This window comes from Hyla sarda, chromosome 6, assembly GCF_029499605.1.
Source record: "Hyla sarda isolate aHylSar1 chromosome 6, aHylSar1.hap1, whole genome shotgun sequence".
Classification (NCBI taxonomy): domain Eukaryota; kingdom Metazoa; phylum Chordata; class Amphibia; order Anura; family Hylidae; genus Hyla; species Hyla sarda.
In genome coordinates, this window is record NC_079194.1 from 53,625,252 (window position 1) to 53,638,571 (window position 13,320).

General features: G+C 48.1%; 1 protein-coding gene across 2 annotated transcripts in view; it reads left to right on the forward strand.

Moving 5' to 3' along the window:
- Positions 1-10,597, forward strand: part of SERHL2 (serine hydrolase like 2) — a 52,480-nt gene extending 41,883 nt beyond the window's left edge. For both annotated transcript variants that reach the window (XM_056528075.1, XM_056528074.1), the window contains exons 12-13: positions 8,050-8,143; positions 9,962-10,597. In XM_056528075.1, the coding sequence (XP_056384050.1) occupies positions 8,050-8,143; positions 9,962-10,081 (214 nt within the window). In that variant the 3' untranslated portion in view covers positions 10,082-10,597. The remainder of the gene's footprint in view (positions 1-8,049; positions 8,144-9,961) is intronic.
- The last annotated feature ends 2,723 nt before the right edge of the window (positions 10,598-13,320 follow it).

The following is a 13,320-nucleotide window of genomic DNA, read 5'->3' on the forward strand; positions in this document are numbered from 1 at the left end:
CACTGCACGGGCTGGGGATGATTTCTATATGTGAGGAGACATATTACACTGCACGGGCTGGGGATGATTTCTATATGTGAGGAGACATATTACACTGCAGGGGCTGGGGATGATTTCTATATGTGAGGAGACATATTACACTGCACGGGCTGGGGATGATTTCTATATGTGAGGAGACATATTACACTGCAGGGGCTGGGGATGATTTCTATATGTGAGGAGACATATTACACTGCACGGGCTGGGGATGATTTCTATATGTGAGGAGACATATTACACTGCAGGGGCTGGGGATGATTTCTATATGTGAGGAGACATATTACACTGCACGGGCTGGGGATGATTTCTATATGTGAGGAGACATATTACACTGCAGGGGCTGGGGATGATTTCTATATGTGAGGAGACATATTACACTGCAGGGGCTGGGGATGATTTCTATATGTGAGGAGACATATTACACTGCCGGGGCTGGGGATGATTTCTATATGTGAGGAGACATATTACACTACAGGGGCTGGGGATAATTTCTATATGTGAGGAGACATATTACACTGCACGGGCTGGGGATGATTTCTATAGGTGAGGAGACATATTACACTGCAGGGGCTGGGGATGATTTCTATATGTGAAGAGACATACTGCACTGCAGGGGCTGGGGATGATTTCTATATGTGAGGAGACATATTACACTGCAGGGGCTGGGGATGATTTCTATATGTGAGGAGACATTACACTGCACGGGCTGGGGATGATTTCTATATGTGAGGAGACATATTACACTGCAGGGGCTGGGGATAATTTCTATATGTGAGGAGACATACTGCACTGCACGGGCTGGGGATGATTTCTATATGTGAGGAGACATACTGCACTGCACGGGCTGGGGATGATTTTTATATGTGAGGAGACATATTACACTGCACGGGCTGGGGAGTATTTCTATATGTGAGGAGACATACTACACTGCACGGGCTGGGGATGATTTCTATATGTGAGGAGACATATTACACTGCAGGGGCTGGGGATGATTTCTATATGTGAGGAGACATATTACACTGCGGGGCTGGGGATGATTTCTATATGTGAGGAGACATATTACACTGCACGGGCTGGGGATGATTTCTATATGTGAGGAGACATATTACACTGCACGGGCTGGGGATGATTTCTATATGTGAGGAGACATATTACACTGCAGGGGCTGGGGATGATTTCTATATGTGAGGAGACATATTACACTGCACGGGCTGGGGATGATTTCTATATGTGAGGAGACATATTACACTGCAGGGGCTGGGGATGATTTCTATATGTGAGGAGACATATTACACTGCACGGGCTGGGGATGATTTCTATATGTGAGGAGACATATTACACTGCAGGGGCTGGGGATGATTTCTATATGTGAGGAGATATACTGCACTGTACAGGCTGGGGATGATTTCTATATGTGAGGAGACATATTACACTGCAGGGGCTGGGGATGATTTCTATATGTGAGGAGATATACTGCACTGTACGGGCTGGGGATGATTTCTATGTGAGGAGACATATTACACTGCAGGGGCTGGGGATGATTTCTATATGTGAGGAGATATACTGCACTGTACGGGCTGGGGATTATTTCTATATGTGAGGAGACATTACACTGCAGGGGCTGGGGATGATTTCTATATGTGAGGAGACATACTGCACTGCACGGGCTGGGGATGATTTCTATATGTGAGGAGACATACTGCACTGCAGGAGCTGGGGGTGATTTCTATATGTGAGGAGACATATTACACTGCACGGGCTGGGGATGATTTCTATATGTGAGGAGACATACTACACTGCACGGGCTGGGGATGATTTCTATATGTGAGGAGACATATTACACTGCAGGGGCTGGGGATGATTTCTATATGTGAGGAGACATACTACACTGCACGGGCTGGGGATGATTTCTATATGTGAGGAGACATATTACACTGCAGGGGCTGGGGATGATTTCTATATGTGAGGAGACCTACTGCACTGCACGGGCTGGGGATGATTTCTATATGTGAGGAGACATATTACACTGCACGGGCTGGTGATGATTTCTATATGTGAGGAGACATATTACACTGCACGGGCTGGGGATGATTTCTATATGTGAGGAGACATATTACACTGCAGGGGCTGGGGATGATTTCTATATGTGAGGAGACATATTACACTGCAGGGGCTGGGGATAATTTCTATATGTGAGGAGACATATTACACTGCAGGGGCTGGGGATGATTTCTATATGTGAGGAGACATATTACACTGCACGGGCTGGGGATGATTTCTATATGTGAGGAGACATATTACACTGCAGGGGCTGGGGATGATTTCTATATGGGAGGAGACATATTACACTGCACGGGCTGGGGATGATTTCTATATGTGAGGAGACATATTACACTGCAGGGGCTGGGGATGATTTCTATATGTGAGGAGATATACTGCACTGTACAGGCTGGGGATGATTTCTATATGTGAGGAGACATATTACACTGCAGGGGCTGGGGATGATTTCTATATGTGAGGAGATATACTGCACTGTACGGGCTGGGGATGATTTCTATATGTGAGGAGACATATTACACTGCAGGGGCTGGGGATGATTTCTATATGTAAGGAGACATATTACACTGCAGGGGCTGGGGATGATTTCTATATGTGAGGAGATATACTGCACTGTACAGGCTGGGGATGATTTCTATATGTGAGGAGACATATTACACTGCACGGGCTGGGGATGATTTCTATATGTGAGGAGACATACTGCACTGCAGGGGCTGGGGATGATTTCTATATGTGAGGAGACATATTACACTGCACGGGCTGGGGATGATTTCTATATGTGAGGAGACATATTACACTGCAGGGGCTGGGGATGATTTCTATATGTGAGGAGATATACTGCACTGTACGGGCTGGGGATGATTTCTATATGTGAGGAGACATATTACACTGCAGGGGCTGGGGATGATTTCTATATGTGAGGAGATATACTGCACTGTACGGGCTGGGGATGATTTCTATATATGAGGAGACATATTACACTGCACGGGCTGGGAATGATTTCTATATGTGAGGAGACATACTGCACTGCACGGGCTGGGGATGATTTCTATATGTGAGGAGACATATTACACTGCACGGGCGGGGGATGATTTCTATATGTGAGGAGACATACTGCACTGTACGGGCTGGGGATTATTTCTATATATGAGGAGACATTACACTGCAGGGGCTGGGGATGATTTCTATATGTGAGGAGACATATTACACTGCACGGGCTGGTGGTGTATAGACTACAGGGAATAAATATCATACTGGGATGATTTCTATGTGTGGTGGGGGGGGGACTCCTGAATGACATGCTGGGAGTTGTAGTCCCTGTTACGTGTGTATGCTAGTGTTTCCCAACCAGGGAATGCTGGTAGTAGTTTTGCAACATCTGGAGGCACCCTGGTTGGGAAACACTGATGTAACATGATATGTATGCTTAATAGGCTAGAACAGTGTTTCCCAACCAGTGTGCCTCCAGCTGTCCAAAGTCTGTCAGGGCATGCTTGAAGTTGTAGTTTTGCAACAGCTGGAGGCACACTGGTTTGGAAACACTAGCATACACACACATAACAGGGACTACAACTCCCAGCATGTCATTCAGGAGATCCCTCCTCACACATATAAATCATCCCCAGTAAGATATTTATTCCCCTGCAGTCTATGCATCCCCAGCCTGTGTAATATGTCTCCGCACACACGTCCTCCCTCCCCTCCTCCCATGCAAACTTGAAACCTCCCCATGATATGTGAGGTCCTGTGTAGACAGAGCTGGGGGGGGGGGAGGGGCAGTGTCAGTCCTCATTCTCTCCCTCACACTTCTCCTGGCTTACAGCATGGCACCCATGTGACCAGGCTCAAGCAGGAGTGCTGTGATTGGTTCAGTGTGAGTGCTGTGATTGGTTCAATGTGTGAGTGCTGTGATTGGTTCAATGTGTGAGTGCTGTGATTGGTTCAATGTGTGAGTGCTGTGATTGGTTCAATGTGTGAGTGCTGTGATTGGTTCAATGTGTGAGTGCTGTGATTGGTGAGCACTCACATATTGAGAACTATGAGGAAAGGAATGAGGAGCTGACCACAGGCTGTAGAAGAAGTGTAGGTGGAGATGCTGGATTATGCTGCTTCCTGTCTAGAGAGAAATCACTGAATAAGGTTCTTTCCGTTCCAGATGGGTTATGTGAGTATATTACAAAGTTATATCACTTTTTAAACTGTTGCTAACTGTATAGAATTTTTTACCATTGGACTACTCCTTTAATAATTCTGCTTGCTTATGGAAGGTGTCCGTTAGTGTAGAGTTTTTTCTAATTCTTTTGAATTGACTGACGGGGATATTGGTTTTCCATTTTTTCAAATGTGCACTGTTAAAAGAAAGGGAGCTATTTGCGTCTACTTTTTTTAAATAGGTGGCAGTATGTATTTTGGAAGAATCATGCAAAATTTCAAGGTCCAGAAATTCTATTTTTTCGGTGGATTGTTGTGAGGTGAGGATGATCCCAAAGGGGTTATTGTTGATCGTCTCCACAAAACGGAGAGTATGCTCATGCGATCCTTTTGTATGTGACGACATGTTCTTTGAATTTACCTTTTAACTCCGAAATCAGCATCATGACAGGGATGCAATGGCAAAGCCGATCACATCCGGCAACTAAGTGACGTCAACACTACGTCCCATCTGCCGCAATTTTTCAAAATCTTGTGCATGTATATAAAGAACGCTTGTATGTCTTTGTTATGACCTGACGAAGCAAGGGACCCCTTGCGAAACACGTTGTCTAAATAAAGGAATTACTTTACCACATCTCGTTCCTGCAGAATCATTCCTAACCCCAGAGTTGGGATAGGAAACAGTAATCCTCCGAGCCGCACCTTTGAAGCATCACCGTTTTTAACTGCTGGACAAGCACCCTGCTGAGGTACTCTGGCATTGAAGCAACACTGATTGACAATCAATTTTACATGTTGTTTTGCAAATGGAACAGACAACAGGTGGAAACTATAGGCAATTAGCAAGACACCCCCAATAAAGGAGATGTTCTGCAGGTGGTGACCACAGACCACTTCTCAGTTCCTATGCTTTCTGACTGATGTTTTGGTCTCTTTTGAATGCTGGCGGTGCTTTCACTCTAGTGGTAGCATGAGACGGAGTCTACAACCCACACAAGTGGCCTGAGCCATCCAGGATGGCACAATAATTCGAGCTGTGGCAAGGTTTGCTGTGTCTGTCAGCATAGTGTCCAGAGCATGGAGGCGCTACCAGGAGACAGGCCAGTACATCAGGAGACGTGGAGGAGGCCGTAGGAGGGCAACAACCCAGCAGCAGGACCGCTACCTCCGCCTTTGTGCAAGGAGGAGCACTGCCAGAGCCCTGCAAAATGACCTACAGCAGGCCACAAATGTGCATGTGTCCACTCAAACAGTCAGACACAGACTCCATGAGGGTGGAATGAGGGCCCGATGTCCACAGGTGGGGGACGTTTGGCATTTGCCAGAGAACACCAAGATTGGCAAATTCGCCACTGGTGCCCTGTGCTCTTCACAGATGAAAGCAGGTTCACACTGAGAACATATGACAGATGTGACAAAGTCTGGAGACGCAGTGGAGAATGTTCTGCTGCCTTCAACATCCTCCAGCATGACCACTTTGGCAGTGGGTCAGTAATGGTGTGGGGTGGCATTTCTTTGGGGGGCCGCACAGCCCTCCATGTGCTTGCCAGAGGTAGCCTGACTGCCATTAGGTACGGAGATGAGATCCTCAGTCATTGTGCGACCATTTGCTGGTGCGGTTGGCCCTGGGTTCCCCCTAATGCAAGACAATGCTAGACCTCATGTGGCTGGAGTGTGTCATATGAAAGCATTGATGCTATGGACTGGCCCGCCCGTTCCCCAGACCTAAATCCGATTGAGCACATCTGGGACATCATGTCTCGATCCATCCACCAACACCACGTTGCACCACAGACTATCCAGGAGTTGGCGGATGCTTTAGTCCAGGTCTGGAAGGACATTCCTCAGGAGACCATCCGCCACCTCATCAGGAGCATGCCCCGGCGTTGTAGGGAGGTCATTCAGGCACATAGTTCAGCTTTCAGGTGCTCCGGTGGGCTGGAAAAGGTGGATACAGTCCTAGGAGAGAGTCTCCAGAGCACCTGAAAAGTTGAACTAGTTTATGCAGGCTAAAGTCAGCAACTACCGAGCCGAGAAGTTTGTGACGAATCAAATCACTGTAACTTCTCTCTCTTCTCCATTGGTAAGCTTCAAGAGTCCTCCTGGATATAGGAAAAATATTGTTTATGCTTTTAATGTGGGGAGTAGCTGCTATTCCTTTAAAGGGAACCAATCATCAGATTGTACCCTAAATAACGCTTTGCCAAGAGTTATATAGGGTAAAATCGTTATCCTCACCATCGCTGGGGGATGCTGCTGCCTGCGGGGATGGTGAGGATTATAGCTTCCTGGGCGGGGAGCTCCTCTCACCTACTTCCGTTGTTTGCCCGGCAGCAACGCCCTCTCCGCCTGATTGATTGTCCGTGTCATCGCTCTGCTCAGTCTGTTCAGTGAGCAGTAATGATGCGGCCCATGAATGAAGCGGAGGGGGAGTTGCTGTCGGCCAAACAACGGGAGTAGGTGAGAGGAGCTCCCCGCCCAGGGGACTGCTTACGGGCGCGTAAAATCGGATGCTTGGTTCCCTTCAAGACATCTCTCTTAAAGGACATCTGCAGCGCTCATACATATAAAAAAAAAAAAAAAGTTTACCTCATCTGATAGCTCTTTCAAAGACCTTTCCAACGATACCTCATTTGTCAAATTTGGCCCAGCCATTCTCTTGTAAGTGCCACCTGTAGCAGTAAGCAGCCATGTCATAAAGACTACATTTCCCATGACTCCCTGCGCCAGCTTCCTGTTAGCTGCTGCTCTCCCTCCTCCCCCCCTTCGCTCTCCAGATGTTGCAAAACTACTACTCCCAGCATTCCCTGGTTGGGAAACACTGGCATTCACACACATAACAGGGACTACAACTCCCAGCATGTGTCATTCAGGAGTCTCCCCCCCTCCCTCACACATAGAAATCATCCCCAGTATGATATTTATTCCCCTGCAGTCTGTCCTCCTCACACATCATTATGGAGGTGAAGGAGCTGTGCACGGACGTCCTCTCTCCCCTCCCTGTGTTTTCCCCGTGCAAACTTACAGCCTCCCCGAGGTAGATGAGGTCCTGGGGAGACAGAGCAGGGGGAGGGGATGGAGCTATGTGCGGGGGATGGAGCTGTGTACCGAGCTGTGTGCGGGGGATGGAGCTGTGTACCGAGCTGTGTGCGGGGGATGGAGCTGTGTACCGAGCTGTGTGCGGGGGATGGAGCTGTGTACCGAGCTGTATCCGTCCCCACTCTCCCCCTGCTTCTTGTGTAATGTAAGAGCGGGGGGTGTGACGTGAGATTTCCGAACCCAAGGGGCGTGGCTTATGTCCTGCAGACGTGCGGCCTCTTCCCTCGCTCCTCCCCGCTCTAGCTTCGGAAAACTTTGCAGGGGGAGTGAAGCAATCCCCTGGCGCATTATGGGCATTTGTGACGTAGCGTCGACCAAGATGGCGGCTCCATAGAGAATAATAGGTCGACGCTACGTGCGTTAGGGGACCAGGAGATTACTTCCGGTGGCGGCATAGCGGAGAAACAGGACCAGCTAATGGATCCCATTTAGAAACGTATATAGCTTGTGATATTATTACATTTGGGCCCTAATTTGCTAGCGCTGCAGTTGTCCTTTCTTTGGTAAGTGTTTTTCTTTCATCCTCACTGATTTAGAATGCGCCACTTTGTGGCTATGCTGTCCTCTAGTTATATAATTTTTTTTCCCCCTTTTTCCAAGTATATAAAATGTATACCTTAGCCGGAAACAAAAACGCAGCGTCCTACTTCAAGGTAACCACTAAAACCAGGTCTTGGGATCTTACATGTTTTCTTATAGGGCAAATGAAGGAATATCAGCGGATTTAATGAGAGGCGTTTACACAGATATGGGACAAGCACTACTGCGTGGATATAGAGAAAACTTGAGGGAGGTTAGTCTATGCTTTATGATGTGTTGTAATTTGTAATGTACTATTGTGTATTAAAAGGAAAATTATCAGCCAGTTCACCCACCCTAAACCTTATATGCTGGGTGATAGTGTGGGTGAACTGGAGTCCATAAAGGGTTCACTTTTTGTGTGCCCTGGCCACTTCGTTTCCCCCCGCTAAAGCGGTGTTGTCCGACTTCTCAGTGGTGCTTTGAAGGCGGTTCTCCCGCCATCCGTCACGCTTTGGGTCCCAGACGAAGGTGCCTAAGCCCACCCAGTTTGCATATTAATTTACTGCAACCCTACGTTCTTGTGGAGTCACACACCCCCTGAGCGGAGCGCTCTGTCTGTAGAGCGCATGCGCCTGGCGTTTTTCTACGCAGCTCTTAAGTCCTGATGATGAGCTGTGTAAAAACGTGAGGCGCATGCGCTGTACAGACAGTGCTGCGCTCAGGGGGCGTGTGACTCCAGGCACCACTGAGGAGACCGAAAACACAACTTTAGTGGGGGAGCACACAAAAAAGTGAACCCTTTATGGACTCCAGTTCACCCACACTATCAACCACTATATTGGGTTTAGTGTGGGTGAACTGGCTGACAGTTTTCCTTTAAAGGGAAATTGACATCCTGTTCACCCACACTAAACCCAATACAGTGACCCTCGACCCTCCCTCCCTCCCCCCCCCCCCCCCCCCCCCCGATCTACGATGGCCCCGACATACGATAATTTCAACATGCGATGGCCATCGCATGTTGAAGGCAGCATCAACATACGATGCTTTTGTATGTCGGGGCCATCGCATAAACGGCTATCCGGCAGCGCAGACTGCTTCAGCTGCCACGGGATAGCCGTTTACGATGCCCCGTGTGGTCCGCTGACGATCACTTACCTGTCCTCGGGGCTTCGGCCTGTCCTCTTTGGGATCCCCTGCAACGTCGGCGCTCTCCATCGACATCATCACGTCGCTGCGTACGCCATCCTGTCATCCAATAGGAGCGGCGTGCGTAACAATGTGATGGTGGCGACGGAGCGCTCGGATGCCGGGGAAGCAGAGGCCTTGCCGGAGCGTCGGGGACGCGGCGACAGCGATGGACGGCGACATCCCGGGCAGCGGTGACAGTCCGGAGCGGCAGGGACAGGTGAGTACAACTTCCTCTAACAGTGGTCTTCAACCTGCGGACCTCCAGATGTTGCAAAACTACAACTCCCAGCATGCCCGGACAGCCAACGGCTGTCCGGGCATGCTGGGTGTTGTAGTTTTGCAACATCTGGAGGTCTGCAGGTTGTAGACCACTGTCCTATACTTTACATTGCACGGATCCTTCAACATGCGATGGTTTCAACAAACGATGGTCCGTTTGGAACGGATTACCATCATATGTTGAGGGACCACTGTACACTGGGTTATAATGCGGGTGAACAGCTTTAAATTGAGGGGCCACTTACTTTAATTGGTTCTGTAGTTGCAAAGTTATGGCCCTTTGTTACCCTATTGCTAAAGCACTTCTGTGCTCCCCTGCCTCCTTAATGTGCCCCCGATACGAATAATCTAATTTCTCCACCCTCGGGTCACTAGGACGTGAGCGTTAAGAAATTAGAATAGTCATCACAAGGGCAGGCATTGCGCGGCCTATTGAGGAGGCAGGGAAGCTCGGCAAACTGGCTCCCTGCCTCCATTGTGCACAGAAGCGGCTGCAAATAACTGGTTGAGATCTGGTGTCCCTCTAATCACATTACAATAAAATATTTGACCCTACTGTTTTGTACTATCAATGTAAAAAAAATTAAATACAGACTTTAGTTTTGTTTTGTTTCTTTAGCGCTTTCAGTCCACTATCGTGGATGGAAATCATTTTGTACATTTGAATGAACCAGAGAAGATTGCCAAAATCATTGTGAATGAGCTCTATGAGCGGCCTTACGTTCACTCGCAGCTTTAACAATTGACGGAAAAACCTGGTGAAGCAGATTTTTTATGAACAATTATTATCCTTAAATCCGAACAAGATGTCACCCATACAAGACGTTCAGACTCAACCTTTGTGTTAAGCCACCATGGGTTAAATGTCATTTTCTTTGAAAGTCTTTTATGCCACTTTGATTAAACATACCCCATTGTCTGACATAGCAATAAAACTATTTATATTTACACCTTTTTTTTTGTAAAGCATGGATAACATGGTTGAAAGAAACTGCAGTAGATGGGACAGGATGTAGGTGAAGGATAAAAGGGGTTCTCCGGGGAAGTTAAGAAAAATAAAAATGCCCCAAAACCACCATAATACCTGTTCTGTGTCCCCTCTAGTTGTCCATGTGGTTTTGGCAGCTCTTGTGGCCCCTGTTGTCTCCTGAATATTTATCTTTGCTTGCAGCACAGACTACAACTCCCAGCAGTCAGTGCAGCTTTGTGTAATGGCTGCTAGAGATGAGCGAACTTACAGTAAATTCGATTCGTCACAAACTTCTCGGCTCGGCCGTTGATGACTTTTCCTGCATAAATCAGTTTAGCTTTCAGGTGCTCCCGTGGGATGGAAAAGGTGGATACATTCCTAGGAGACTCTTTCCTAGGACTGTATCCACCTTTTCCAGCCCACCGGAGCACCTGAAAGCTGAACTAATTTATGCAAGAAAAGTCATCAACTGCCGAGCCGAGAAGTTTGTGACGAATCGAATTTACTGTAAGTTCTCTCATCTCTAATGGCTGCCAGCCAATTGCTTTTGCTATATGTGTGCATGCTGTTTTGTAAACAGTCAGCAACACACACTGTACATGTCTTTTCCTTCAAACTATCCTCCCCCCCCCAGCAATAAATCATGATACGCTCTGAATGGCAGCAGGCAAAGAGCAGTGTCATGTGCTGAGGAGATGCTGGGCTGTTTCTCTCCAAGCAAGATCCTCTCAGAGGGAGGGGAGCCAGACAAGACAGAAATCACATGGGGGAAGATTTATCAAAACCTGTCCAGAGGAAAAGTTGCCCATAGCAACCAATCAGATCGCTTCTTTCATTTTTAACAAGGCCTCTGCAAAGTGAAAGTGATCTGATTGGTTGCTCTGGGTAACTGGGCAACTATTCCTCTGCACAGGTTTTGATAAATCTCCCCATGGTGTTTGTCTTCCAGGAGGGTGAGGGATAGGTCTCAAGGGGTTTGCAAGAGACAAGGTGGATCTGATAATGACGTCTTTCTCTCACTCCCTGCATTAAGTGACAGCTGGAAGAGGGAAACTGCTCTATAGCTAATGAATATTTAGATAGACCAGCGGTCTTCAAACTGTGGCCCTCCAGCTGTTTCAAAACTACAACTCCCAGCATGCCCGGCCAGCCGTTGGCTGTCCGGGCATGCTGGGAATTGTAGTTTTGCAACAGCTGGAGGGCCACAGTTTGAAGACCACTGAGAGACAAATAGGTTGGTGAGAGGGAAAGGATGGGCTATGGGTTTAGTTCCCCAGAGTACCCCATTAAGTCAAAACTTTTCTTTTGAACAATGGGGAAAATATTATCCTTATAAAAAGGTATGAGAAAATCTATGCTTTAAGGCAGTGATTAGAGATGAGCGAACTTACAGTAAATTCGATTAGTCACGAACTTCTCGACTCGGCGGTCGCTGACTTTTCCTGCATAAATTAGTTCAGCTTTCCGGTGCTCCCGTGGGCTGGAAAAGGTGGATACAGTCCTAGGAAAGAGTCTCCTAGGACTGTATCCACCTTTTCCAGCCCATCGGAGCACCTGAAAGCTGAACTCATTTATGCAGGAAAAGTCATCAACTGCCGAGCCGAGAAGTTCGTGACGAATCGAATTTACTGTAAATTCGCTCATCTCTAGCAGTGATCTCCAACCTGTGTCCCTCCAGCAGTTGAAAAACTACAACTCCCCGCATACCCCCATACCTGGAGCAGAAGCTTTGGTATTGGGTATCTTGTGTCCGGAGCCTCCGAGCATGGCCAGCACCGACTAATTCAGCGGCAATGTCTGCAGAGCAGCTTCTGCCAGAACATCAAGCACAGTCCATGTTCTGGTTGAATTTTCTGTCAGAAATTGTGTAGTGTGAATGGGTTGATGGAAACCCAATCACTTAACATGTTAAGATTAATGCCGAAATTCCTGAGCGGACATGGAAATTCTGCTTAAAACTTCAAATTCCGCCTGATGAATGAACAAGACCATTTTTCTGGTGGCGGAATATCCACTGCTGGCATGTCACTGGATGCACTGTGCAGCGGAATACATCATTGTATTTTTCCATGTAGAAAGCAATGTGAGGTTTTTTTTTTCCCTCCCCTACCCTCCGAGTCAATAAAAAAAAAAATTAAACTTACCCGTCATGGGGGTGGTCCGGGCCATCCATCCTTCCTGTAGTGTCCGGCGGCATTCCGGGTGGAGGGTGAACCGGTCCGGGCTGTCCTTCTCCAGGGGTCCTCTTCTCCACTCCGGGCAGGCTCTGGCCTAGTACGCTGCATAGACACAGCTACGCCGTGACGCCAGGTGTGTCGCTGCGTCTATGCAGCATTACTAGGCCGGAGCCTGCCCAGAGTGGAGAAGAGGACCCCTGGAGAAGGACAGCCCGGACCGGTTCACCCTCCACTCGGAATGCCGCCGGACACTACAGGAAGGATGGATGGATGGATGGCCCGGACCACCCTCCCAGGACAGTCCCTGCAGCAACTGGAAAGGTGAGTCAGGGTTCTGGGATGGACAGGGGTCTGTATAATATACTATACCTACAGTAGGCCCTCCAGCTGTTGCAAAACTACAACTCCCAGCATGCCCGGACAGCCATTGGCTGTCCGGGCATGCTGGGAGTTGTAGTTTTGCAACAGCTGGAGGCACCCCTAGGCACGGTGTCGGTGATAGGACTCAGGATCCCCGGATAGGCAGGGGGAGAGAAGCGGGTGGCGGCGGCGGCCTATGGCGCCGCAAAAGCCACTGCAGTGCATTGATTTAAAGCGCCCGCTTTAAATCAATGATCTGCAGCAGTGTCGCAGGGGGTTAAATAGCCGATAACTTATACCGATATTCCGGTATAAGTTATCGGCTATCGGCCCTAACCTCCACCGATTATCGGTATCGGCCCTAAAAAAAAACGATATCGGTCGATCCCTAGTTTAAATAACATTTCAAGTCCGCACTTTCTAATAATCATAATGCTTTAAATTTTCTACCTACAGACCCATATGTGTCAC